The sequence below is a fragment of the Sinocyclocheilus anshuiensis genome, unplaced genomic scaffold (assembly GCF_001515605.1).
Source record: "Sinocyclocheilus anshuiensis isolate Anshui unplaced genomic scaffold, SAMN03320099.WGS_v1.1 scaffold862, whole genome shotgun sequence".
NCBI classification, from domain to species: domain Eukaryota; kingdom Metazoa; phylum Chordata; class Actinopteri; order Cypriniformes; family Cyprinidae; genus Sinocyclocheilus; species Sinocyclocheilus anshuiensis.
This window is the reverse complement of record NW_015539882.1, coordinates 468394-494694: the sequence shown is the minus strand read 5'-3', so window position 1 is coordinate 494694 and position 26301 is coordinate 468394. Positions and strand designations below refer to the sequence as shown.

Here is a 26301-nt window from a genome sequence, read left to right as displayed (position 1 = left end):
ATGTGGAAAATAATGTGTTTTTTGAACCTTAAACCGCATAAACACATTTCATTACACCAAATACACAAAATAATGTTCTTTTTAGCAACATCATATGACCCCTTTAAATATAGGCTTTGTTTTTTTATATCTTATATAATCACATTTAGTAACGCATTATACATTTATGAATAAATTTCACTCGATAGCAGTGGATCTAAACCTCTTTAACTTTTACAAATTTTTAAAACTGATTTAACTTTTGACATCAAGTATTAAAGTACTAAAATAAATAAAAATAAAAGTACTAAATGTCTTTCAAATAAATAATGATAATGAAATTAAACTGCCTAAGTTGTGCTAATAATTATTTAAATGAGATGAATATGACCCAAAGTAAAATAAGTAAATAAAATAATAATTTATGGCATAAAACAATATAAAAGGCTCAAACCATATTTATTTTTGTTTTCACTGAAACCCTATTTAATGTAGTACGAGTCATTTCTTATATTTTGTGTAGTTATATTTACAGGTTTAAAGGGTTAGTTCACCCAAAAATGAAAATTCTGTCATTAATTACTAACCCTCATGTTGTTCCAAACCCGTAAGACCTTCATTCATCTTCGGAACACAAATTAAGATATTTTTGATGAAATCCAAGAGCTTTCTGACCCTGCATAGATAGCAACGCAACTGACACGTTCAAGGCCCAGAAAGGTAGTAAAGAGTGACATCATTAAATTAGTCCATGTGACATCAGTGGTTCAACCTTATTGTTATGAAGCTACGAGAATACATTTTGTGTGCAAAGAAAACAAAAAAACCCACGACTTTATTCAATGATTTCTTCTCTTCCTTGTCAGTCCTTGACGCGCGTTCAGGAGAGTACACGATGGACTATTTTAACGATGTCCTTACTGTGTTTCTGGGCCTTGAACATGTCAGTTGCATTGCTGTCTATGCAGGGTCACAAAGCTCTCAGATTTCATCAAAAATATCTTTATTTGTGTTCCGAAGAGGAACAAAGGTCTTATGGGTTTGGAACGACATGAGGGTGAGTAATTAATGACAGAATTTCCATTTTTGGGTGAACTATCCCTTTAACTATGCTTGACTATACAGTCAGTTAAATATAATATTATTTATATTTAGCAATGTTTTTTCACTGCTTTCTGAGACTCAGTCAGAAAAGACTTGTGATCCACCTGTTGAGAATTCCACATGAATTACTATTAATGTCACTGGATTACAGGAACAACGCATTTCATCCCAGATTATCACCTTTGGAGGGACATCATCTTCCTGTCTCAGCCAAGAACTACGGTCAAACTTCTCATCTCGGCTGGTAATGCGAGGTGGTGGGGCGGGGGTTTCTGACGTAGGGTCAGAGTTCTGCCGAGGCATCGGTGGTCGGTGAGGCGACAGACCCTCTTGGAAGGCTGAGACGCCCTGAGAGGACTGATCATGCAGCGACTGGGATCCTGTCATGGAAGAGCCATGGGACTTCACAGAGACCAGGTGCGCCATCTGAAAGGAGTACTCTGGGGTCAGTGTTCTTCACAACACATCTGTCTCTCTAAAGACAGGTCAGGAAGTACCTGAGGCTCTACCGGGTGGTGCATGGGAGGTGTCCGGGCCTGCTGTATGCCTCCACTGCTGAAGGACTCTGAGCGGGGAGGAAGGGAGGGGTCGGAAATACGGTTGGCCACTTTGTGCTGGAGAGCCGGAGAGCTCTGGCGGTTCAGCTTGGAGCGTTCCTCAACCTGACAGACAGAGAGGAAGTTAGTGTCCATGCTGCTCTTCACAACCAGTCTGTTTCCTCTTTGCTTGAGAGTCAGAATGGACTGCGAAATGTGTAAAGTGGCTGATATGAGTCACTGTAGGATCTACACAATGGTTGCACAACATACTAATTTACCAAGGTAACTTCTGCTAATTTTAAATATTTAAATTTGAATTGTATATATTTAAAATAGAAACCAATTAGTTTACCTTTTAATAAGAACAGCTAATATGATGATGAGACCTGTAGGCTTCTCTGTCAATCTTATTCATCTTTAGCATTCACATAATCACCCAAGATTGAGTTTCTAAATCTTTGCCGAAACCCGCCCGTCTCAAATTAAGGAGACGGCCTCATTACGAGACATTTTAGATATTTTTAGACCTGTTCCCTTAACTTGACGGGAGATAATCTTTTATTCACTTCTGCAGACCCAATCAAAATGACTCAATAAGCGAAGACGAAACATAGAACCAAACGACAGAAAAAGAAATATCATCAGGTTAAAGACAGAAAGGAAACATTTAGTCCATTATGTCCAATACGTTAAAGGAGATGCTGTGAAATCTCAAATTCAAACAACAAGCCTCAACTGTCATGCACCATTCACAAGCATTTTTAGACAAGAAAACAATCACTTATGGCCATCCTAGAAGTCGGGTGACCAATGGGACAGTAAGACATGTTAGTGAGAAAACCATGTTTATTTCTTCTCTGAGAATGGAGGGAGGTTTGGATCTGAAATGACACACTGTCTTCAGAGCACAATCTGTGCCTACAAATAACAACACAACCCCTTACCAACACCCCTTTGTAATTTTATCAATGTCTAAAGCATTGGTTCTCAAACAGGGTGCCGGGACCCACTAGGAGGTCTCAGGAAACTTCCAAGTGGTCTGCAAGATGAGTTGAAAATATAAAAAATGAAAAAAGAAAAGGTTTTAAATTACTTAAAATTGCTAACAATCAATATGTAAGCATATTTCTTATTTTAATTTGTTCAATTAACAACTGCCATTTTTAAGAATGAGATCTCATGATCTTATGCATGTATGACTATAAGCAACTTGTATAAGCAACTTAAAATGTTTATTATGAATATTTAAAAGTATGATTACTAGACCAGAAAAAGTCATGCAAATTAATGAAATCTTAAGTCATTCAAATTTTTATTCTGAAAATATATGTATTGTCAAGCTCTAAAATATTTTATCACGCAGAAACTGCCTTTGTGAGTAAACCAATAATTTAAAAAAGTATCTACCAAGAAAAGTCATATAGATTCATTGGTAATAAAAGATATAAACCATGAACCTTCAGATATTGGGATTATGGAATTTAACTATTTATAATTATGTAAATTATTTTCATATTTTGCCACTCCTAGTTTCTGTAAATAAAAAGTTTAAAATGAGCAGATTTGTCATTATGGTAGAAGTATCAGAAATATCTTGGTGGGCCTTGGAGTCAAATAGGTTGAGAACCACCAGTCTAAAGCTCATTTGTGGCCCAACATATCCAGACCTCTCTCATTTTTGCCCCGCAATCCCATGCTCCTCTGTCACCAGCTTTCTGTAAGGAGGAGTGATAGGGAAGTTCAAAGAGAAGATTATGGAACATTAGAGCAAGACAACAGCAAGAACGGAAGCGGTCAGAAGAAAATCCACCAAACTAACTGGGAGACAGAACCTACAGAAATACCTGCACCCAGAGACCGAGAGGAAAACAGAAACAAGGCATTCCAAAAGAGATCATCCAAATGCCCCGATAGAAAATTCGGGAAAAAATTTGTTTTTTTCCACATTAATTCTTTGCATATGTACCATGACCAGGCGAAAAAGGAGACACGAATAATCATGCTAGCGGAGGCAGACCTTTGAGACGTCTAAGTCTCTCTCAATATCAGTCCCTTTGCTGGAGTGTCCGGGATTGCGGCCCCGGGACTCTTGCTCAAGATGTTGCTGGACCATCCTGACCAGCTGGGATGGATCTGGCTCGCAAGACACACGGATTCTAGGAACGTTTGGCCCACTGACTATCCTGAGCTGAGGCTTGGCCAGCTCTATCTCTCTCGAGTGGAAGGCTGCTGGGTAGGAGGGGGGCCTCGTGGGCTCATTAGCGGAGCTCTTGTCAAGAGGGAGGAGTTGGCCGACACGTTTTTCTCCAGGACTGTTAAACGAATGGTGCTTCTTGGGAGGGATTCGAGGGGAGTTACTCTGAGCTCTCTCCATCACCTGTGTTCAGATAAGCACAATAAAACTGTTCAGATTGTGACCCACAAAACGGGACGGTGAGGCCGATTCAGAGCGTGATAATCAAAAAGCATCCAATGGAATCTGAAAACTAATGGAAAGGTTATTGACAGGAAGTGAGATGCATCATATGTGGGCACCAAACCTGAAGAATTTGATCAAATTAAGCCATTAGCAAGAGCAAATTAGACAACTGACATATAATGTCTACAATCAGTGACTGGAGATTCTTGACAATGAGCACTAGGGCTGGGTATCAATACAGATTCCTGATTCAATTCGATTCGGATTCATAAGCTCTTGATTCAATGCTGATTCATTTGGATTTATTTCAGGTATGTTTATTTTGATTACATATAAAAGACATTATCTCTTTGCTAATGCTGTAAATTATACAGGGCAATGCTTCAGATTCAAACTGGTACAGTAGCTCACCTTTTTGAACCAAAAGAACCAATTTAACAAATAATTTGTCTCATGAATCAGGCTATACTAATATGGTGTATATTTTTGATTCACTAAAAAGAACCATCACTTGTTTAGTGAATCAAGGCTATACTAATGGGGTGTAGCTTTTGTTTCACTAAAAATAACCAACACGTAAGAATCATTTGTTTTGTGAATCAGGTTTTCTAATGTGCTGTAAGTTTTTGAGTCACTAAAAAGAACCAAATCATAAGAGATGCTTATGTATGTTTCTGATTAATTAAAAACAACCAACTCCTAAAAGTCTTTTATTTCATGAATCGGACTATGCGAGTTGTGTTGTAGGCTTTTTGCGTGCAGCCCTCAAGGAAAGGCACGTCATGCCATTATTTCAATGGTACACTGCCCTTTAATTAAACTCACATTCAGGATTTTGTGAATTGATACTGGGACCATTTAAAGGAAGATTGTGATTAATCAGAAAATCAATATTTTCACCCAACCCTAGACAGTATAAATCACGTAAGAGTCTTAAGAAGATCTCTTTGTACCTCTTTGGCCCAGGCCGGTTTGTCACTGGGGTTGACGGAGTCTTTGTAGTGGTACAGTTGTTTTTTGTCTGCAGGCCGTGGCTCTTGTTGCTGTTGCTGCAGTGAAACAAGGTAGGCCCTTTCCTGCTGCAGCTGCCGCTGTAACCGCTCAGCCTGTCTCTGCTCCTCCAGCTGCTTCCGTTTGTATTCCTAGACACACCACAGAACCAGAATGTAGTGAAAAGAGCAAGATTTGAGGCACATACAGAGCAGATAACCACATGAGACCAAATAATGCTAACAGGTTTGGACTCCTAAAAATAACTGGAGGCTATCAGAAGTTCAGAAGAACTTCAAAATCAACAGCTCTATAAACTAACCAAATCGATGGTCTGATGGCCGTGGATCCTGAGTCTAATTTCCCTCAGAACTGAGCAATAACAAACAGAGCCGCCACAAATCCCAAATGCCCGAGATCAATTCACACAATCGATACTCTCTGTGAGTGCACTGATTGCAGAGGGGACCGACAGATGGCATAAGTGCAGTAGATGAAAAGAAAGGAAGTGCAAGAACTTTAAAGGTGAAAGTTGAAATGAGAGTTTACCAGGAGAAGAGCTTGTTCTTGGAGAAGCTGCTGTTGAAGAATCTCCAGCTGCCTTTGTTCTTCTTCTAACTGCCGGCGGATATACTCCTAACCCCATAGCACAGCGCATCAGAGTGACAGTGAGAAAAAGAGAAGGAAAAGAGATAACAGGGCCTTCAAAGAGTTTCAAAATGAAAGAATGAAAGATTAATCAAGCAAATCTAAAGATAAGAAACCCTGACAATAACTTGCTGCCCTGCCTAGATCCCATGTGGCCTTCTGTGTGATGAGCTCACTACCCAAAGGTCACTGGTTCAAACTGTGGAATTAGCCATCCATGCACAAGGGAGTCACTTAGGACCCAGATCCTAATTTCCTGAAGCAGGGCAATTAACCTCAGACTACTCAAGGGGAATGTCGCCCCAAAGAAAAAGTATTAGAAGTTGGTTTGGATCAAAACCATTTTGTCAAAATGACAAAAAGTGTGATAGGTGCAGTACAGAGTCCAATTCAATCCTAAAGTTTACTTTCATTGCCTTCTAGACAATGGCAGCATAATGAGATGCCATGGGATATCAATGGGAATCACCTCCAATAATGCCTTTTGCAGTAAGTTATCATTTTTATTTTTAAATGATATTTAAAGTAGATACAGTTGAGGTCAATTAATGCATGGTTTTTCCTTCTGGAGCATCAGTGAAGGTTTGAACCTACTGTAATAGTTGCATATGCATCCCTCAGTTGTCCTTAGTGTGAAAAGATGGATCTCAAAATCATACAGTCATTGTTGGAAAGGGTTCAAATACACAAAAATGCTGGAAAACCAAAGAATTTGTGGGACCTGAAGGGTTTTTCTGAAGAACAGCAGGCAGTTTAACTGTTCAGGACAAACAAGGGACTCATGAACAACTATCACTAAACAAAAAACGCAGCTGTGGATCATTCAGGTAAGAACACAGTATTAAGAATCACTTTTGAACGGGGTAATATTTATAACTTCAACTATTATTTTCTCTTGTGGACTATATGTAAACATCTTTCATGTGAAATATCTTATTCAGGTCATTACTAAATAAACAATAACATGCATTTTGTATGATCCCTCTTATTTTGGTAAAATAATTAACATTTTACAGATTCTGAAAGGGGGATGTAAACTTTTGACCTCAACTGTAGATCTGTAGAGTGGTAACATGCATGTATACTACCATTCAAAATGTATTCACAAGGATACATTAAGGTGATCAAAAATAACTTAAATAATTACATATTTATATTTCCAATAAATAAATTCATCAAAGAATGAACTTCCACAAAAATATTAAGCAGCACAACTATTTTCATTGCTGATGATAATAATAAATGTTTCTTGAGCAACAACTCAGCATATTAGAATGATTTCTGAAATATCATGTGAAACTAAAGTCAGGAGTGATGATGCTGAAAATTCTGCTTTGCCCTCACATAAATAAAATATATTAGAAAGTGCATTCAAATAGAAAACAGTTATTATGAATTGCAGTAATATATCGAATTACCACTGCTTTTATAGTATTTTTTATCAAGTAAATGCAGCCTTGGGGACTCGGGAGCGTTGGGGACTTCTTAGAAAAACTTGTGCAATTATAGAGAAAAACAGGTTTATGGCAGTGTACAGAAAACAAAAGCAGAAAGACTTTACAAAAAGGTATCTGAAGAGAAAAGGTAGCCCCATTAGCAAGATGCATTACATTTTGAAAGGCTGTGTCTCATTCTTTATGAAAGGATTAAACAAGATTCGTCTTCAAACTGAAAACAAGGCAAGGGAAATATCTGGATTATATGTCTCGCTGTGGAGCCTGGAGGACACTTTCATTATCAACAAAACAATGAAATGCTTTATAACAGCAAAGAAAATGCAGTGCTTTTTGGCATTAAAGGCGCTGAAAGCATTTTTATGGAATGACACTTAGGCAATATCTATCATATAAGCAAAATGATTAACAGACAAAAGGCAGCACAAAAGTCTTGCAAATTTATGGGGCAGTCCATCTGGTGGTTAGCAAGCTAACAGTGAGATCAGCTTTATTTGCAGCTGTTGCTGCTCCTGCTACTCTCGGATTACAACCGTTTCAACAGTAACTTTAAAGGGGTGGGGTTTGTGAAAAGGGGTGTGTCTAATTCAAATTCAATTTCAGAATAGCTAAACGGCTAACATCACTTAACTTTTGGCATGAGTGAGAACTCATTCTTATTTGTCTCTGAACAGACTCTCACACGCGGCCCGTGAGACGTCCTCATTCACTACTGAGCAAGGCTCGTGCGGCCCAACCGCATTTGAAAGGGTGGGTGCTTTAAATATGCATACCATCCAGCAGAACATTTCCCTCTCTGGAGGAAGTGAGTCACAGACTGAAGAGAATGCTTTAAATAAGGGATTGTGGCATGTGAGAGTCTGATATGCATATCTGAGAGGACAGTTACAGTTGAGAACAAAGTGCATGGCGCATTATACATGATTAACAGAGGGTTTACAACTGAGCGCCTGCATACACGCTCTCTTCATACACATCTGCTTTAGAAAGTGTTCATATGTCCTGGCATATTCCTAGCGATAATGTTTGCATTTATGTTTACATGGAGAGACTGATGTTCACCAACATTCACCCTTTTGTAATTGAAATAATCTGTTTCTCATGGCAAATTACTGTTCATCAACAAAGATAGTGATACAATTATTATTTGTATTAAAATATTCACAAATATTGTGTTTTTATTGATTGCATATCAATAATGATTATTTGGTTATCATTGCTATCAATCAAAAAGCTGAAAAAAATGGTTCTGAACATTTGAATTATTTTGCACATTTGCAAAAAAACGCTGCATGTTGTTCATAATATTAATTAATAATTTAATTAATTAATTAATTTCATCGTATTTACAGACTTTTTTGATAAACAACTTTGGTTCTGTGTTGTGTCATAACTAGATATTTGATGTAAAATCTGGGTTCCAAATATTCTATATATATTCTCTCTCTCTCGCTCTCTCTCTCTCTCTCTCTCTCTCTCTCTCTCTCTCTCTCTCTCTCTCTCTCTCTCTCTCTCTCTCTCTATATATATATATATATATATATACACACACACACACACACACACACACACATATATATATATATCATAAAGTAACAAAGTATTACATAAAATAAAAAATACTATAAAATAAAATAAAAAATAAAATATAATAAATCAGTTATTGAACACTAGAATACTGAAATAATTGGTATGACGACAAAAAAACAAAACAAAAAAAAAAAACAGTGACCAATCTCTAAATATATGTGCCATGTATTAACAGAAAGCACATCTTGTCTCCATCTCTGTAGTGGTGAATCAGTGGGAGTCTGTTAGTGTGGAGTGTGTGAAGCCGCCACGTCACTTCATTTCTTCCCTTCCTGTTCATATGAGTTCAGTTGTCATTTCTGGCACTCTTTTAGCACAGTGAATAATGGGTTACTTTGTAGTGACAGATCAATATATAATAGCTCGAACAAGTATGTACTGAAATAACTCTCTCCATCACTTCTTGCCCTCTTTCTACTTTATCAATAAAAGTGACCAAAAACCACAATTAGCCATGTATGATAGTGGATGTGCGTTTGTGTTTACATATGTACCTGCTCCCTCTCAGCATGCCTCCTCTCCTCCTCTCTCCGGAGCTGCTCCATCTCCTCATAGCGCCTCCTCTGCTCTCTCTCCTGCTGTTTCCGGAGATCTCTCTCCCGTCGCTGTTGCTGTGAGGTTACAAACACGTGCTCATTAATGAACCTCCCATTCTTACAAATAAATCTCAGTGCTGAGCCCAACTATCAGCCCAGCTTCACAATGGAACATGCAGTTCCTTCCTTTACCATTTAAAAAAAATATTGCATTTCAGTAGCCATGCTGAATGGCCTTTCCCCAGCAGGGGCTGCTGACAGGAGCTGTGCTGATAGAGTGTGTTGAAATGGCAAATTTCCTGACAGTGGACCAGCGGGAGATAGATGTGCTAAATGAGAGGCTGACGCCTGATTCATCCCCACAGCTATTCTGCTCCCTCTCCTACTGAGAAAACCCTACATCACATAACTCAGGAATATCTCCACTGGTTCAATGACCGTCGTCTTTCTTTGTCTCCCGTTTGAAGAATTCCCAAGATGTTGGGCAACCTTCCTGTGGACTGATCATAGCTCAGTGTCTCCCAGGGACTTTAAAAACGGCAGTCATCTCATGAGCCATTACACACACAAAATAGAGTACAGGAAGTGTGTGTCTGAGTGTGACCGGAATAATAGCAAAGCATATTGTCTGTTTGTTCTGGTAGGGTTGCAAGGAAAGACAATGCTAAATACAAACAATAAAATGCAACTAAGCATATAATCATGCATGAAAGCAGAAGAAAATGCTTTGCATATCTTTTGTTGTTGATGTCAGAGGTTGTGAAAGATTTTGGCTCAAATTCATCTGCTACTTTGTAATATGGTAAATACTTTTTTTTATCCATACATCTAATGTTGTCGTTATTAATTTGTTGGGTCATAACTTGATATTTAATGTAAAATCTAGGTCCTAAAGCAAAATCAGTTGAGAACGAGTTTAAAAAAGCTGTATTAAAATTAAATTAAATTAAATACAATTAAATTAAAAATTAAATTAAATAAAATGTTATTTAAATAATATTATATAAATACAAACTATATTATAATAAATTATGAAAATAAAATTAAATAAAATGTTCTTTAAATAATATTATATAAATACAAAATATATTATAATAAATAATTATGAGCAATATATAAATTAAATACAATATTAAAAATATTACATTCAGATTAAATATTTAGCTTTAAACATCTTGAAATAAAATGTTTTAAATAATACAATACGAAATATAATAATTATTTATAAAAACATATAAATTTAAAAAATATTAGAAATAAAGTAAATTAAATATTAGATTAAATATTTAGCTTAGAAGGTATTAAAATAAAATGAAACGTGCTTTAAATAATATAATATAAATATAAAATACATTAAAATAAAATGTGCTTTAAATCATATAAAAAAATATGAAATATAATAAATGTTAAACAACATATAAATCAATACAAAATTTTATATAATTATATTTAGATTAAAAATGTAGCTTTAAAGATATTAATACACCACCGTAGTGCAGAAGATTTCAGAAACATTGCTGCAAATCCACGGTCTTTAAACTGTTTCTCGTCCGTCTCCTCTTACCTCCTCTAATCTCCTCCTTTGCTCCTTCTGCTCCTCGATGCGCTTCTGCCTCTCTGCCAGTAGTTGGCGCTTGTGTTCCTCGTTCTGTTGCTGTTCCAGCTGTTGTCTCCTCAGGGCTTCGGAGCGCTCCTTATTGGCCAACTGTAGACGCAGGAAGTCCCGCCTCAGGGTCGATTCCCCAGGGATGTTTATGATAGAGCTGTAAGGAAGATGTTAAATCATCTTTAAGTCAATCAGGTCTCCACTATACCCACATGCATGTGTGTGTGAGCGGAAAAAGGTCTATGTACCTCGGCTCTCCTATGTCTCGCTCTTCCTCCTCCTCTTCACTTCCACTGTACTCATATTCTGTCTCGTCTGAAAACACACAGCATTGTAAGATGTAGGTTTTTAGATTAAAGACCGATCCAGATCAGGACTGTTGTGACAAAACAACAAGTGATAAAAATTTGCAAGAAAAATAAGTAATTTTTTTGAAAGTTATTAAATAGTAGTCAACTCTTACAAAAACAATATTCAATGAATAATTTAATTTATTTTGATAAATAAAATAAATTTCAAAAATAAAAATAAAATACATAATAAAATAATAATTCCCTGTTATTTCTATTTTTTCACCAATATTCACCCTTTTCTAATTTAAAAAAATCTCATGGCAAATTCCTATTCATCAACAAATACACTGTTACAATTATTATTTTTATTAAAATATTCATTAATATTGCATTTTCAATAATTACTATTTGGTTATCATTGCTATCAATCAAAACAATAAATAATAAACAAATAAACAATACATAATTTAATTAATAATTAATTTAGACAATGAATAAAATAAAATACATTAAAAAGGTAAAAATAAAATAAAATACATAATAAAATAAAATACATATTAAATTACCTTTTTTAATAGAATAGATTAAAGACAGATTCAGATAAGGAATGTTGTGACAGCAACATGAAAACCATTGATAAAAATACTTTTCATGCTAATTTTTAAGTAAATTTTTTTTAAAGTTATGAAATAGTAGTCAACTCTTACTAAAAATAATATTCAATAAATAATTTTATTAATTTATTAATGTATTTATTTATGTTGAAAATAAATAAAATTAAAAACAATAAAAAATACATAAAATAATAATAAATAAAATAAATGACAAAAAAAGATAAATTAAATTTTTTTTAATAGCATAACCGACCAAAAGTCAAGTTTATTGCGATTAATTGGATGGCAGGCACGCTACAAATAATGTTTGGTGAAGTTTTGTTTACGCATCAACAGAAAACAGCATAAACTAAAAAACTCACCCCTCTCTCCTCTCTTCTTTTTGGTCCGGTCAATGTGGTCTTTGAGCTGGATTCGGACCTGTCTCTCGTTGGGAAGGTCTTTGATGAAGGGATGTTTCATGAGCTGTTCAGTACTGGGTCTCTGGTTGTGATTCTTCAATAAACAGCTCTCAATGAACGACTGGAACTTTTTAGACCTACAGAGAACAACAAACTGATTATTTCCCCTATTTTGAATCAGTTGTAGATTAGTGCAAATTTTAATACAATGAGAGGTTTGATTCACCACTTCTTGGACTTGAGACGAGGCGCTGGGTTTCTGGGTATGAGGAAAAGTGCTCGCATAGGATGCATATCGCACAGCGCTGAGAAAACAGAGAGGTGTTTGTGTTCAGCAATCCCCGTGTTCATATAAAATACATTTCACATCATACTGCATTGTGCTGGACTTACGAGGGGCTCCTTCTGCCATCTCAATAGCCGTAATTCCCAGCGACCACAGATCACTCTGTAACAAAATGGTGCTTTTAGGATCTCTGCCTGAAGCCAAACAAGACCCTCACACAAAAGCAATCAGGTGTTGTAAGAGCGTAATTAAGAATCGCTTGAAGTACCTTGAAGTCATATGTGGCGTCTGGGTTCTCATCACAGGCTATGACCTCTGGAGCCATCCAATATGGAGTGCCAATAAAAGTGTTCCTCCTACCCACAGTACGGTCCAACTGTGCACTCACACCAAAATCAACTGTTGAAAACACACGCAATCACACACACAGGGAAGATTTGGCCTTAATGTGTCTGCGTGCAGTAATGAGAGGAGAGGTCTTTGATGAAGTGCATGCTGCCATCTGCCTCTGTGCCACTCTACCCTCGTCACCGCAGGCAGTGTTGTCATAGCAACCAGCCTGAACTGTCTCCCAAACTCAAACAACTCGATGACAAACCCTAATAACTCCAGAGGAGGGTCACAGGTTCCTCAAGACAGACAGAATCAACCAATATAAACACACACAGACACACTCGAACTAGCTTCTTATAATTAAAATGATTTACTGAAAAAGTGATTATCTACACAAGTTATGAATAAAACATAGCTAGTTCATATAATATTTTTAAAAAGTACAAACAATGAGGATCCTTAAATGAGGTGACATCAAGATTGAATACACTACCATATAATTTTTTTTTTTTTTTTTTAGAAAAATGAAATATTTAATACAGCAAGACACATTAAATTAACTGTTTTCAATAAAAACTGTTTCTTGAGCATCAGATCAGCATATTCATTTGACACTGAACACCATACTAACGGCTGCTAAAAATGTAATTGTATCAAACAGAAATAAACTACATTTTAAAATATATTTAAATAGAAAACAGTTATTTTAAAATGGCAATAATATTTCTGATCAAATAAACAGGTTTGGCAAGCATAAGAGACTTCTTTCAAAAACATATTTCTGAACAGTAGTGTGCTTTTGTATAAATAATTAAAAAAGCAACCTAATTTACATTATTATCTCACTCCAAAAATGTCAAATTAGCTTAATCATGCAGAATCAGAGTCAAGCAGAAGACCATCACCTGTCAAGTAAAGACCATCGACTCTACCGTGCGACTCCACCGGGCAGGGACACCCATACCTTTTGTTCTTTTAATATTTTGAATTGTTTTTAGCTTTATTTTTTTTTTTCATTTAAATGTTTAGTTTTGAAATGTTGTATGCATTTGTCATTTTTATTTAATTTCTTTTATTTTCTTAAATGTGTATATATATAATATTTATAGAGTTTTAGCTTTTAGTTTTAATAACTTTTTCTTATATGCAAGTCGCTTTGGATAAAAGCTTCTGTTAAATGACTAAAAGTAAGTAAAGTAAAAGTAAGCTAATAATTTCATATGTCAATGAGCTTGTGAATAGCCTGTGGCAATTTCAGAACAAATGAATGAGTTTCTGATGAATATGTTTTTGAACAGGTTCTTGGAAATTAAACCTTCCTGCACAAACAGATTTATTTCATTAAAATGAACTATTTGATCTGTTTAGGGGTGGGCAATATACCGGTAAACAAGATTAACCCGTAGAAATTTGTCAACCGGTAGACTCTGGACTATCGTCTTTATCGCGGTCATGCACTCAAGTTGTGGTCACGAAATGTATCTCTGCACACATTTTTAAGCATTGTGGTTTAAAAACAAGTGATTTTAAGCCGTTTAAATGCAAACAACAGCACTACATGTCTGTGTGTGATGTCTGTGTTTTGCGTGCAGGCTGCACACATGAATCCGCTGCTCATGGAGCATGTAAGTATTTTTGTTGCTTTATTGGCTTTGAATGGTTAAATACACATATTAATGAAAATGCCCGACTTTGCAAGTATCCTCGTAAACACAGTCATTTAAGTCTTAAGAAGAGAGAAGTGAGAGAAAATCTCTCACCGCTCTTGACTAAATCACTTTTGTAACTTTAATAATAAGAAATTTAATTTACACAGTGAAAGCTATGCAGTGTTTTTGATTAATTTATATACAATGTGTGTAGTATTTATTGTAGTTATTTTGTCCTGTTGCTTGTAATTAGTTACTTATCTTCAGTGAGCTTGAGTTAGGGGTGTGAACTCACCTAGTTTGACTTCCGCATTTTCCGTGAGCAAAACGTTCTGACCTTTGATATCACGATGAATGACCTTATGTTGATGCAAGTGGGTCAGACCCTATCAAAACCAGATGAAGAAGTTCAACTCAACTGGAGACGGTCAAATGAGGAAACACTCTTCAAAAATAACACTTCTGGAAGCTAATAATGTCTTCTAGTTGCCCACACTACACACATACTCACCCTGAGGATCTCTCTGCAGATGTAGGCCGTCCACTCCTCCTTCAGAGAGTTTCCTTTGGTGTTCTTTATCAGGTCTGTCACTGAACCAGCACCACAAAACTCCATCACCAGCTACAGACACAACACGTCAACAAAATTAGGATAAAACCCAAGAAGCCACATGAATGAGGAAAAATCTAATTTAGTGGAGATCTACATTGGTGCTGTCGCACAAACAGAATTTGTTGCATTATTTCCATTTAGAGGTCATGTGTGAACGGGACCCGATGTTGAAATGCTGGCTAATAATCAACTCTTTCTTATGCTCATCAGGGCTGCATTTATTTGATCAAAAATACAGAAAAAAAAATTATATTGTGAAATATTGAAGACAAAGCAGCATCATGTGACACTGAAGACTGGAGTAATGGCTGATGAAAATTCAGATTTGATCACAAGAATAAATTACATTTTAAAGTGCATTAAAATAGAAAACATGTTATTTTAAATTGCAATAATATTTCACAATATTCCTGTTTTTTCTGTATTTTTTAATCAAATAAATGCAGCCTTGATGAGCATAGTAAACTATTAAAAAAACATTCAAAATATTACTAAATATTACTGAATACAAATTTTTAAAGGGCTTTATATAAATATATATATTAAACCTAACCCTAACCCACTTTGAAGAAGTTGAAATGACAATATAGAAGGTTGCAATAAAAAGTATTAGTGGTTTAAAAAAAGGGAATTTCATAGTTGTTTCCAGAGAAAAGCCTCCATCTAATAATTCTTTGATTTGACTCAATAAAAATGCCTTGCAGTTTTTTTCCTATAGCCCAACCTTTGCCTTAACATAGTTATAGTAAGGAGCAGTGACATGCAAACTTCCAAACCAGTTGTGTTTTTACTTCTTTGGCTTTACCTTTTCTCCCAAGACACTCATAATTAGAGCTCTATTTTCATGAATGGCCCCAGGGGCACAATAAAAGTCAATAAATGTAATTTATGAGCATAATATGATGTTTTTTCTGAAACACTGATTGGTTTTGAATGCTCTCTTGAGCTGGCCCTCAGATGGGTCAAAATATGTTTGGCCTCTGGGACTTTCCAAAGTCACGACTGCTGAGTTGGCAACATTGTTTTTCCTCTAAGGAAAATCCTTCTTACAAAGACGCCCAATGGAGGGTGGTTGTGCTGACCACATGCTCCAGTGCTAGTAAATGTCTTCAGCATGTCACTTATCTTTCTGTTGCTGGGCAAAGAAAGTGACAAAGCTCACCACAGAGGAAATGAGGCTGGCAGTTTGCGTTTAATGCATAGACATAAAAACAACAAGGCCTAGGCACCTCTGTGCAAAGTGTGAACATTGCGTTTCTGAGTGACAAATCGGCAGCTGTTGGAAAGTGTTACCTTACCAGTGTTGAAAAAACTATTTTTGAGGCTGTAGCTTCTTATGTTTAAGCGTATTCCTGGTATTACTGTGTATTAGTGTCTTATTCCAAAGAAAAAATTGATTGTCTTCATAATCTTGAACTTTTCTGATTATGTCACTTAGGCTCCACAGGTTAGATTTGTCACACCTAAATATTTTTCCTCATTAAATATAAGAAAGACCTTGAATAATTAAAGTAAAACAGTCAGCAAATTATTAAATAGTTACACTATAGTCAAACTTTAGTTTTATGTGGCTGCAAATCTGCATTTGAGACATAACCATAGACTGTATAAAAACATGGACATAGTGTCCGTGATGTCACCCGTAGGTTTCTGAAGAGCGTTGTTGAAGCTCAAAGTGGGCGGCACGGGCTGTCGCCATCTTGGGAATCAAAAATGGGCAACGAGGCGGGAGCTGGTTGCTGAAACCACGCCCACCTAGCTCTCCCTTTTGGAGCCAGTCTCTAGTGGCCGTCGATGAATTGCAGTTTTAGTCACTTTCGTGTTGGTTTCACGAGAGAGACCGGAAGGTGGCCGCTTGGATATAACATGACAAAAACCAATAATATATAGTATGTAACAATATGAAAACAGCTAAACTACTAGCAAGCTACTCAAAAAGTTAGAAACATCACTACTTTTAGCTCCCTAACACTGTATTGTATTACACACATTAATAATGAAACATTTACACACTAAAATACCCTGAATCTTTCTGCCTACAACTAATTTAGACTGACCCAGAGCTGGTCATCCATGCCAGGTGGATTCTTCTTGATGAAGGCACCATAGTAGGTGGCGATGTTTCGATGGTGGGAGTATTTTTTTAGCATGTTGATCTCAGCTTTGATCTCCTCCTCCTCATCCTGTCAAATAAAACAGACAACACTTGAGACAGAGCAGGAAAATACCACGTTTCTTTGTCTGTGAGTGAGTCATTGTCAGGTAACTATTCTACAGTGTGATTTACTACTGTACATAATTAACCATATAAATATTTAATTTATTATACTTAGTCATTCATATCACTGTTATATCACTGTTTGCCACTAGCAACAACAAAATTTGGAGTAAAATTGTTTTCAAACAGGTTTCCTTAAACACTCCATCCATCTGTTATTGGTCACCCAAACAGATGCCCCGCCCTAAACTAATGCCACTGGTTGAGACTGTTGCTATGTCAGGCTGATTAGAACAAGCAAAAACAAAGCAATGGTTTGACAGTCCCAGTGAAAAAGTACCAACCTATAAAATGGCATGAATATAACTTTTCATTTTTCTAATGATAAAAGTATTTATTTTATTTATATTATACTTCTTATATTTATAACAGTTTTTATATAAACATAAAACAAATAAAAGTCTCACAAAATGTATACAAAAATATACTATACACAAAAAAAGAAAAAAAAGAAAAAAGAAAAAAACAAAAAACAAGAGACCCCCCACGAACAGGCACCAGATACAATGAAAAATATACACCTTAAACAAAGACATACGTAATCAAACATAAACAAAACATTAAAGATGGAGTGAAGGAATAATGATAAAAGTATTTTAACACAAAATCAAAATACCAGGCATTTTTGTCACTTTTACATTTAAATGGGTAATACTGAATTTCTTTAAGTAAATAAAAAATTAAGGTCACACTTTATTTTAAGGTCCAATTCTCACTATTAATAAATCATTAACTATGACTTTTGCTTCAGTAAACAGTAAAGGGAGTTGTTAAGCTAGGTATTGGGTAGGATTAGGGATGTAGAATATGGTCATGTAGAATATGTGCTGTATAAGTACTAATAAGCAGCCAATAAGTTATTAAAAGGGATGCTAATAAGCAATTAGTTAATAGTGAGAATTGATCTCTATACTAAAGTGTTACCAAAATTAAATTAATATTAATTTTAATATACACTATCGTACAAAAATTAGGGGTCAGTAAGATTTTTTTTAACAAAAATAATATTTTTATTCAGCAAGGATGGAAAAGTGACCTTAAAGGCACTATTTCCTATAAATTATGTTATAATTTAAAAATGATGTTTCTATACATCAAACAAACCTGAAAAAAATGTAAATTATGTTTCCTTGAAAAACTACATATTATCAACTACATTGATAATAACAAGAAAAGTTTCTTAATCTCCAGATCAGCATATTAGAATAAATAAAGTTTTATAATATATTATAGAAAATAAAAAACTCTTATTTTAAATTTTTATAATATTTTACATCACTAATAATATTACTAATACTAACAATTTCTAATGTGTTTAAACAAATAAATGCAGACTTAATGAGCATTTGAGACTTTCAAATTTATTTATAAAAATCTTAATGTCCCCATGATTTTTGAAAATTAGTGTATTAATATCATTAATATGTTCATATTTTTTCTATTAATAACATTAATAAAATATTTTAAAAGTTAACTTTTTCCAATATTTAGCTTTTAATGAAATAAAAAAATATATATTCATAATTAAAATATTCCAAAATGCTTGATGCATTGTCCAGGAATCAGCCATGGAAAATCACAACAAAAGTTAACTAATAATCTGAATATTGAGGGAGTGATATGTGTCCTAGGCTAGTAGTGGCCCTTCAAAGTCTATGGCGGTTATAGCCCTGGTACTTTGTTTCATCCATCCATCCATCTTCCATACCGCTTTATCCTCTGCAGTAGGGATGGGAAGATTCCCCCATTCGCTCGGTGCATCGGCATAAAAAGGTAACGATGCGATGCATCGGTTTAAAAAGTGTGCATCGGATACAAGTTGGCATTTGTATCGCGATGCATCGTTTCTAACATATATATTTTTATCAGTAAATAAATATTTGCATCAGTACAAACCGATTTATCTGTGACCAATATTTTATGTGTAGATTGATTTCTCCTCTCTAAACTGTTTCTCAAGCGCGTTCTCTCATGCACCACTTCTGCTTCGTGAATATGTCGAATCACAATACCACGGAGACCCAAGGAAAAGCGGGGATTAAAGTCCAAAACCTGACCTCAAATAACCTAACAAATCAATCTGGGCTAAAGCGGTTCCATAAACGACAAATCAAGTTCACACAATCTCGCTAGTTTATGCACGTTAAGCAGCTCTTAATGTCGATCATGGATCAAATCGGTCCACCTTGGCAAACAGTGAATAGCTGTTTAATGCATTTGAGACGTTGTGTTTTCCTCAGTGCTACTTAGGACCATGTGATATTTCAGTTTTTCTTTTTTAATAAATCTGCAAAAATGTCAACGATTCTGTGTTTTTCTGTCAATATGGGGTGCTGTGTGTACATTAATGAGGAAAAAAAATTAACTTAAATGATTTTAGCAAATGGCTGCAATATAACAAAGAGTGAAAAATTTAAGGGGGTCTGAATACTTTCCGTACCCACTGTATATTCTTCATCTGTAAATGTTAGAAATTCACGCAAACATATCCATTTTGCTGTCAGGAGTGGGCGAGGCTGACGCGAGTGAACGAGCGCTGCTGCGGGCATGCGCACTAAACAGACTGAGCACAATCGAATAGGAGCGCAATAATATACATTTTGCTAAAATATTTGTTGTTGGACATTAAATGTGTCTTTTGTAGAATTTTAAACCTATATGTAATTGTATTTTTATGATAGCAGTAACTGTAAAGGGACTATTGTAATGGGTAAATCAAATGTAAGCTAGCACAGTCCTAATTACTTAGCTCAGATGAGTTCATGTGTGTTTCTTATACCAGTAAAAATAGTCATTTCCTTTATTATTTATTTTCATTTTTAATTCAGTGATTTTTAACTTTTAATTTAGTTATTTTAATGCTTTAAAGAGCAATTTTAGATTGTAATGTTCTGCTATCTGTTCTGCAAACTATAAAAGGTACAGCTGTCATAAAACCAGAGCGAAAGGCTGCAAAAACTAAGTCAAATAATAGTATGTGAGAGAGTCAGTGGTAGTATCAGTACGTTCCTATTGGTCAGTGTTAGAGGAACTCAGCTTAGTCTGACAGTTGACCTGCTTTAGTTTCCCAGCATAAGTTGCCACAGTGACTAGCTTGATAGGCCTATGTTAAATTTGCTTTATGGAACCAAATCATTTGACAATTGTCAGACCAACTGAAATAAGCCTTATGAAACAGGCCTTGAGGCATTAGAAGTGATCATATTTTTTCCATTGCATAGAATCACATTGTGTTGAATCGAATCAGATCGCACTGCATCGTAACAGGGGTGAATCGTATCGCATCGCATCGGTAGCTGCTTCATATGTATCTTTAATGTATCGTATCGTTGGCTATGCATCGAGATGCATATCGTATCGGCCTGAGTCATGAGATGCACATCCCTACTCTGCAGGATCATGGGAGGAATGGAGCCTATTCCAGCGTTTTGGTCCACAGTTGGGGGACACCCTGAACGGATGGCCAGTCTATCACAGGGCTCACACACAAACACACACACACACACCTATGGGCAATGTATAGTAGGTGAAGCATGATCCATTCATGTTTGTGTTTAAATGACATCATGCAACAAGTGAAGAGTGAAAGTGTAAAAGTAAAACCGACACTGAGAGAAACAAGAAACTGAGGTGGCTACTTGCGCTCTTACCCCTGTGACATCCATGACCTTGATTGCAGCGAGCTGGCCGGTCTTAACATGACGTCCCTGTAGAGAGAAAGATAAGAGAGAGGACACACGAGTGTCATACAAACATCATACTGGCATTATTGAACATGTGGTGATGAGATCTATCTGTGGCAGAAGAATAGGTGTATGTAAGCCTCTGGCACGTGGCATAATTACGTAACAGTTTAGAAAAAAAAAAAAAACACACACGCTTCCTAGAATGATTGAAAAAGACCCAAAAACCTGTGTGAATGATCTCGGGCTCTTGGCTGTACCATTTCGTGTTTGTGAATGTGTGTGTGTTACAATGCCACCAGATGACAACTCTGGTTGCATAACGCTTTTGGAGATTCGTCCAGTCCAAACAAAGGAATGTGGAAATGGAAATCACTGTCCCAGGTCTTCCCCAGTTCCCTCATGTTTACCTGTTAAGTTCCTCACTTCCCCCAAGCTCAATTTTATTTCATAACCAGAAACGAGAAAAACAGACACTGAGGACGCAGATCATCTGCGCGCTCAGCAGGTCCCGTGTTTTGGGACAATAGCGGGAGATACGGCAGCAGATCTGAGCAGAAGTGCATTCATCTGAACGGCAGAATCACCCAGTGTGTGCTCTTCAGAATGAATTATGCACACTTCATCTCCTCACCCAACACACTCCCACCGCTTTGATTCTGAGCAGAGGAGATGCTTCGGCGAGAGGAGGGGAAGAGCGAAAAAAGGGGGGAAAAAAGAGGAGGACATGAGGATAGAGCGTCATACAAGTCCCACCAGTGCTCATTAACAACTTCAACCGCTACTGCAAAGTATTAACGAGCGGAGAAACCCAGACAAACCACAGGGCTATATGAGAAAATCACTGAGTAGGGAACTTTTAACATATTTTAATAAACACAGAGACACGTAGGAACCATGGCGTGACGTGCACTGAGTTCAAATAGGGCTCACATCATTTCTTGATGCCATTTTGAGCATCCAATAACTAATCTGTAATAACTAATTTTTACTAGTGGTCAACCAATTATATATCGACCAAAATACCAATATTTGTCTTTTATTATTGGCATCATCTGATGAAGTGTTGGAAGCGAGACTTTAGTATTAATGTTTATTTTATTTTTTCAAGTTCAAATTTTTTTCCTCATTTAGTAAATATTAGGTCAAATAAATATACATTTATTGCAGCATGTTTTATTTCCTATCTTTAAGTATCATTTACATCTACTTTATATATCAGCCATCCTGCTCAAAGACAAAGGTTCCTAAACCTTTTTTGTCAGCTAAACCCTTTGGACGGAAAATATTTACTTAAAGTAACCCAAGATTTTATGTTAATATTTCAATAATTTAAGTAAAATGAAATGCTGTAAAGTTCTGTCCACAAAAATGAAGGAAATTATGCAAACGTGAAAGTTAAGTTGTGTTTCCAAATACATGTTAAGCGATGGAGCCTCTCTGAAAACAAGGCATTACAAGCTGTACACGTGAATTTCAGTTTTATTTTGACTAATTATGCATCCCAATTGTTTATTTTAATGTTACATTCTATTTAGTTTAGCGCAACTCACAAACACCCTGCAGTTCCCTCATAAATCTTGTTTGGGACACCAGAGATACTGACATCGGCCATTAAAAAAAAAAGCACATTAATTGTTATATCATTTTTAAGTGTTCCTTCCCATGCTGTGTTTTAGGTGATTGCTATGCAGTTTCTAAAGTGGTCTGAGTGGATTTCCTAGGTTGTTCTGAGTGGTTGCTTTCGATATGGCTTGGTAGTTTTGAAGCTTTTGAACTGGAAAACATGCTGACTAGACAAAAATGTTGGCTTATTTGAAGACATCTGTGACAGAAGAACACATGAGCCAATCATTATAATAATACATCTGACTAATCGTAATAAATTATGCTGGCATATTAATGAATCAGATGTGTGGACGTGGTGAATGGGTGCATGTGTGATGGATTTGCGCCCTACAGCTCCACGTCTCTCCTGATGAGGAGATTCACAGGGCCGACTGCTAACTGGAAAAACCATCTGCCATCTTGACAGAGATTAACTGAAAATTTCTGGAGCGTTGACGTGTAAGATAAGACTGTCCTCAATTGCCATAAGCCATGAAAAAAGCAGCAAATGTGCCGACTGTGCAGTATTAATGATAAATATAACTGTGCTTAGAATGGAATATTAACATACTGCACGTATATGCCGTACATTGAGCAATATTTTTAGAAACAATATGCAAAACGGTCAGCAAAATGCAACAGAAAGTGTTTCAAACTGTCGTCACATGACCTCATTACATTTCATGATAAACTTAGCTGTATTTATCAAAATAACCGTATTTATTTTTAAAATAACTGCAATTTTGCATTTTAGTAAGCAAGTACATGTTATTTATATGACACATTTAAACACAGCGAAGCTGACCAAATTTTTATGTAAAAATGTCTTAAATTGACGGTCTAGTCAAGAAAATTTTACTTAAGTAGGTAGGTAGTTGAGATTTTAATGCCATGTCAGCAGCTGATACTATTCTCATGGCAAGAGTTTTCTAACAATTGTACAGTTTAATGCATTGGTCTCAAACTCAATCCCTGGAGGGCCACAGCTCTGCACAGTTTAGCTCCAACCCTAATCAAACACACCTGATCCAGATAATCAAGGTCTTCAGGATTACTAGAAACTTCCAAGCAGGTGTGATTTGGAGCTGGTTGGAGCTAAACTCTGCAGAGCAGTGGCCCTCCAGGAATTGAGTTTGAGACCTCTGGTTTAATGAAATGGAAATGGAAAGAAAAGAAATGGAAAAGGAAAGCAAATTGGAAAAGAAAAGAAATGGAAAAGAAAAGAAAAAAGAAATAATTGAAATGGAAATGGAAAGAAAAGAAATGGAAAAGGAAAGGAAATTGGAAAAGAAAAGAAATGGAAAAGAAAAGAAAAGAAAAAAGAAATAATTGAAATGGAAATGGAAAAGAAAAGGAAAACAAAGAAAATGGAAATGGAAATGAAAATGAAAATGAAAAGAAAAGGAAATGGAAAAGAAATGGAATGGAAAAGAAAAGAAAAGGAAAAGTAAATATGTATATGATAAACAAAGTTTACTGTGCTGTATATTGCACAGTTGCAATAGGAAAACTTGGTGTTTCACACAAGTTCTACACAATATGCTTATATATCACACAATATGCTTACTGTACTTAGCATGGTACGCATAAACTATAATGCAAAAATAGTAAATATGGTTGTGAACAAAACTACATAACACAATTTCAACAAAGTCATAGGATGCTTTATGCTTATAAAAAATTATAATAAAAAGATTGGCTTTTCCAGAGTCGTCAGCAGATTTTTTTGTAGCCTATGTGTGAATGAATGCTTTTAGAATCCAAACAGATAAGCACACTATGCGGTCACAGAACCCTTCTAATCTAGACTGGCAGCTGAAATGCATACTGAGGTCTGTTCCCATTATATCTGAAATGACTGTAAATGGCTATCGGAGAGCTTGCAGTAGTAATGCATTGTAACCGTAGCTGCAAAATGCTGTGAGGAAGACATTGCTGTGCGGTTTCATCATCATGGCTGCTATTGGCTATACTCAACACTCCAGTTGTGAGAACTAAGACGGTATCTGTATGTTTGTACCGCTTAACTGTAGATACAGAGTGCCAGTGCGAAAAAAAAAAAAGCACAACGCACCACTTCCTCTCTGTAGCCTAGCAACAGGCCTGGAAGGCAGAGGAGGTTTGTGATTTTCACACTCTTCTACAGACAGCTCCTCTTGTTCCCGAGACATGTGACCTAGTGTGACCCTCTCAGCTCAGTCTCTGAGAGAGCTTTGGAGGGGCCAGAATCTCTTCACTCATCTTCCATTCAGAGAACAGCCTTCCAAAGACCACATGCCCTGCAGTCACTTATGGAATGCAGGAAGTTGGTGTTTTATTTAGAGCCTCATTATGGAAGTTTCCTTATTTAACCGTAAGCTCTGTGTTTATCTAATAATGTATGGGTGAGAAGAACATGCAAAGCCTTCACTCATAATGTGGACCTAGATTTCTAGGTGCTTTGCTGGAAAACATTTGGTGCTACAATGCTAGGGTGTTGTGGGTGGTTGCCAGGGAGTTGGTATGTGGTTGGTAAGGTGTTTTGAGTTAGAGATATGCAAACTGACATACTTCCAAAATGAAATCTGTGGGTTGCCTGAACGACTGAGGATCACCTGTGTTATTTTAGTGTCATTTATAGTTTTAGTACTTCTGTTGTGTTTTTGTCATTTAGTCATTGTTTTGTCTGTAGTGTTTATAAATTATGTATTTATTTGTTTTAGTTTATTTAGTTTTGGTTATTAAGCAAGTTAAACTAAATGAAAATGTCTTGGCATCTAGCTGAAATAAAAGTGATATACATTTTTTTGGTAACACTTTATGTAAGCCTTTATGTATAATGCATTATAAAGGGTTATAAAAGGGTAAAAAAATTTATTTAAAATGCATAGCGTAACAATGAATTTATAAGTGTTATAATGTATTAACTGTGGTTACAATTAGGTTACACTTTAAGAATTATAAGGTGCATTACATCTCAGTTTCTGTCCGGCGCGGGTGAAATCATTATAATGCTGAAGGTGAGGTACTCACCTTCATATTTCTTCATTAAATAACTTATAAAGTAATTTGAAAACCTTGTGTGAGACGTAATTTCACAAACAGCGTGAGTGAATCACCGCGCGCGCTCTCTCTTTCTCTCTCAAAATACGCAAATGGCTTCAAATCACCACACATCGCGTCTGTCTATAAGCGAGCTGCACGCTGCACAGTTGACACAGGAATTGTCACTTGCACAGTCGAGGCAGTGTCACATCGCCACTAAAGTTTATAAATTGCATTTCTTTTTTATTCTTGCCAGTGTCTAACCATTCAGCGCTCGAGCGCTCTCCTAGAGACCATACGCTCATGCACACTCGCAGCACACGCATAATGCCAGGTTCACATTACTCCGTTTGCAGTGCATACGTGGTTCGTATATTTTCCACGCTCATGTTAACAGATTAAAGTGTTCACTGCACACGGTTGCGGTCCGGCTGTGCGTTCCAGGAGCGGTGCGTCTGCAGCAGTGCAGAGATAGTTTCCGCGCTGAGTCTACTGCTGTGCTGCAAGCGCTGAATTAAAGTAACAGCGCATTGTTTGCAGTAAATATGAACATGGATTGACACGAAAATGTAGTAATTACACCATAAATGCATATTATTAAAGTCTACTGTGTTTCACAGTCAACACATATGGCTTTTTGGCTAGGTTTAAAGG

The 26301-nt window shown here is 36.1% G+C and overlaps 1 protein-coding gene across 2 annotated transcripts in view; it reads right to left on the bottom strand.

Moving 5' to 3' along the window:
• LOC107685441 (traf2 and NCK-interacting protein kinase-like) overlaps positions 1-26301 on the bottom strand; it is a 73980-nt gene that overhangs the window by 17874 nt on the left and 29805 nt on the right. The window contains exons 3-18 of one of the 2 annotated variants that reach the window (XM_016482020.1): positions 20983-21039; positions 17112-17237; positions 14953-15063; positions 14737-14827; positions 12728-12858; positions 12567-12621; positions 12400-12478; positions 12135-12310; positions 11114-11180; positions 10824-11022; positions 9218-9334; positions 5581-5667; positions 4995-5183; positions 3640-3999; positions 1581-1745; positions 1264-1509 (exon numbers count right to left, since the gene is read on the bottom strand). In XM_016482020.1, coding sequence (XP_016337506.1) covers positions 1264-1509; positions 1581-1745; positions 3640-3999; positions 4995-5183; positions 5581-5667; positions 9218-9334; positions 10824-11022; positions 11114-11180; positions 12135-12310; positions 12400-12478; positions 12567-12621; positions 12728-12858; positions 14737-14827; positions 14953-15063; positions 17112-17237; positions 20983-21039 — 2256 coding nt within the window. The remainder of the gene's footprint in view (positions 1-1263; positions 1510-1580; positions 1746-3639; positions 4000-4994; positions 5184-5580; positions 5668-9217; positions 9335-10823; positions 11023-11113; positions 11181-12134; positions 12311-12399; positions 12479-12566; positions 12622-12727; positions 12859-14736; positions 14828-14952; positions 15064-17111; positions 17238-20982; positions 21040-26301) is intronic. The other variant, XM_016482021.1, reaches the window with a different exon arrangement.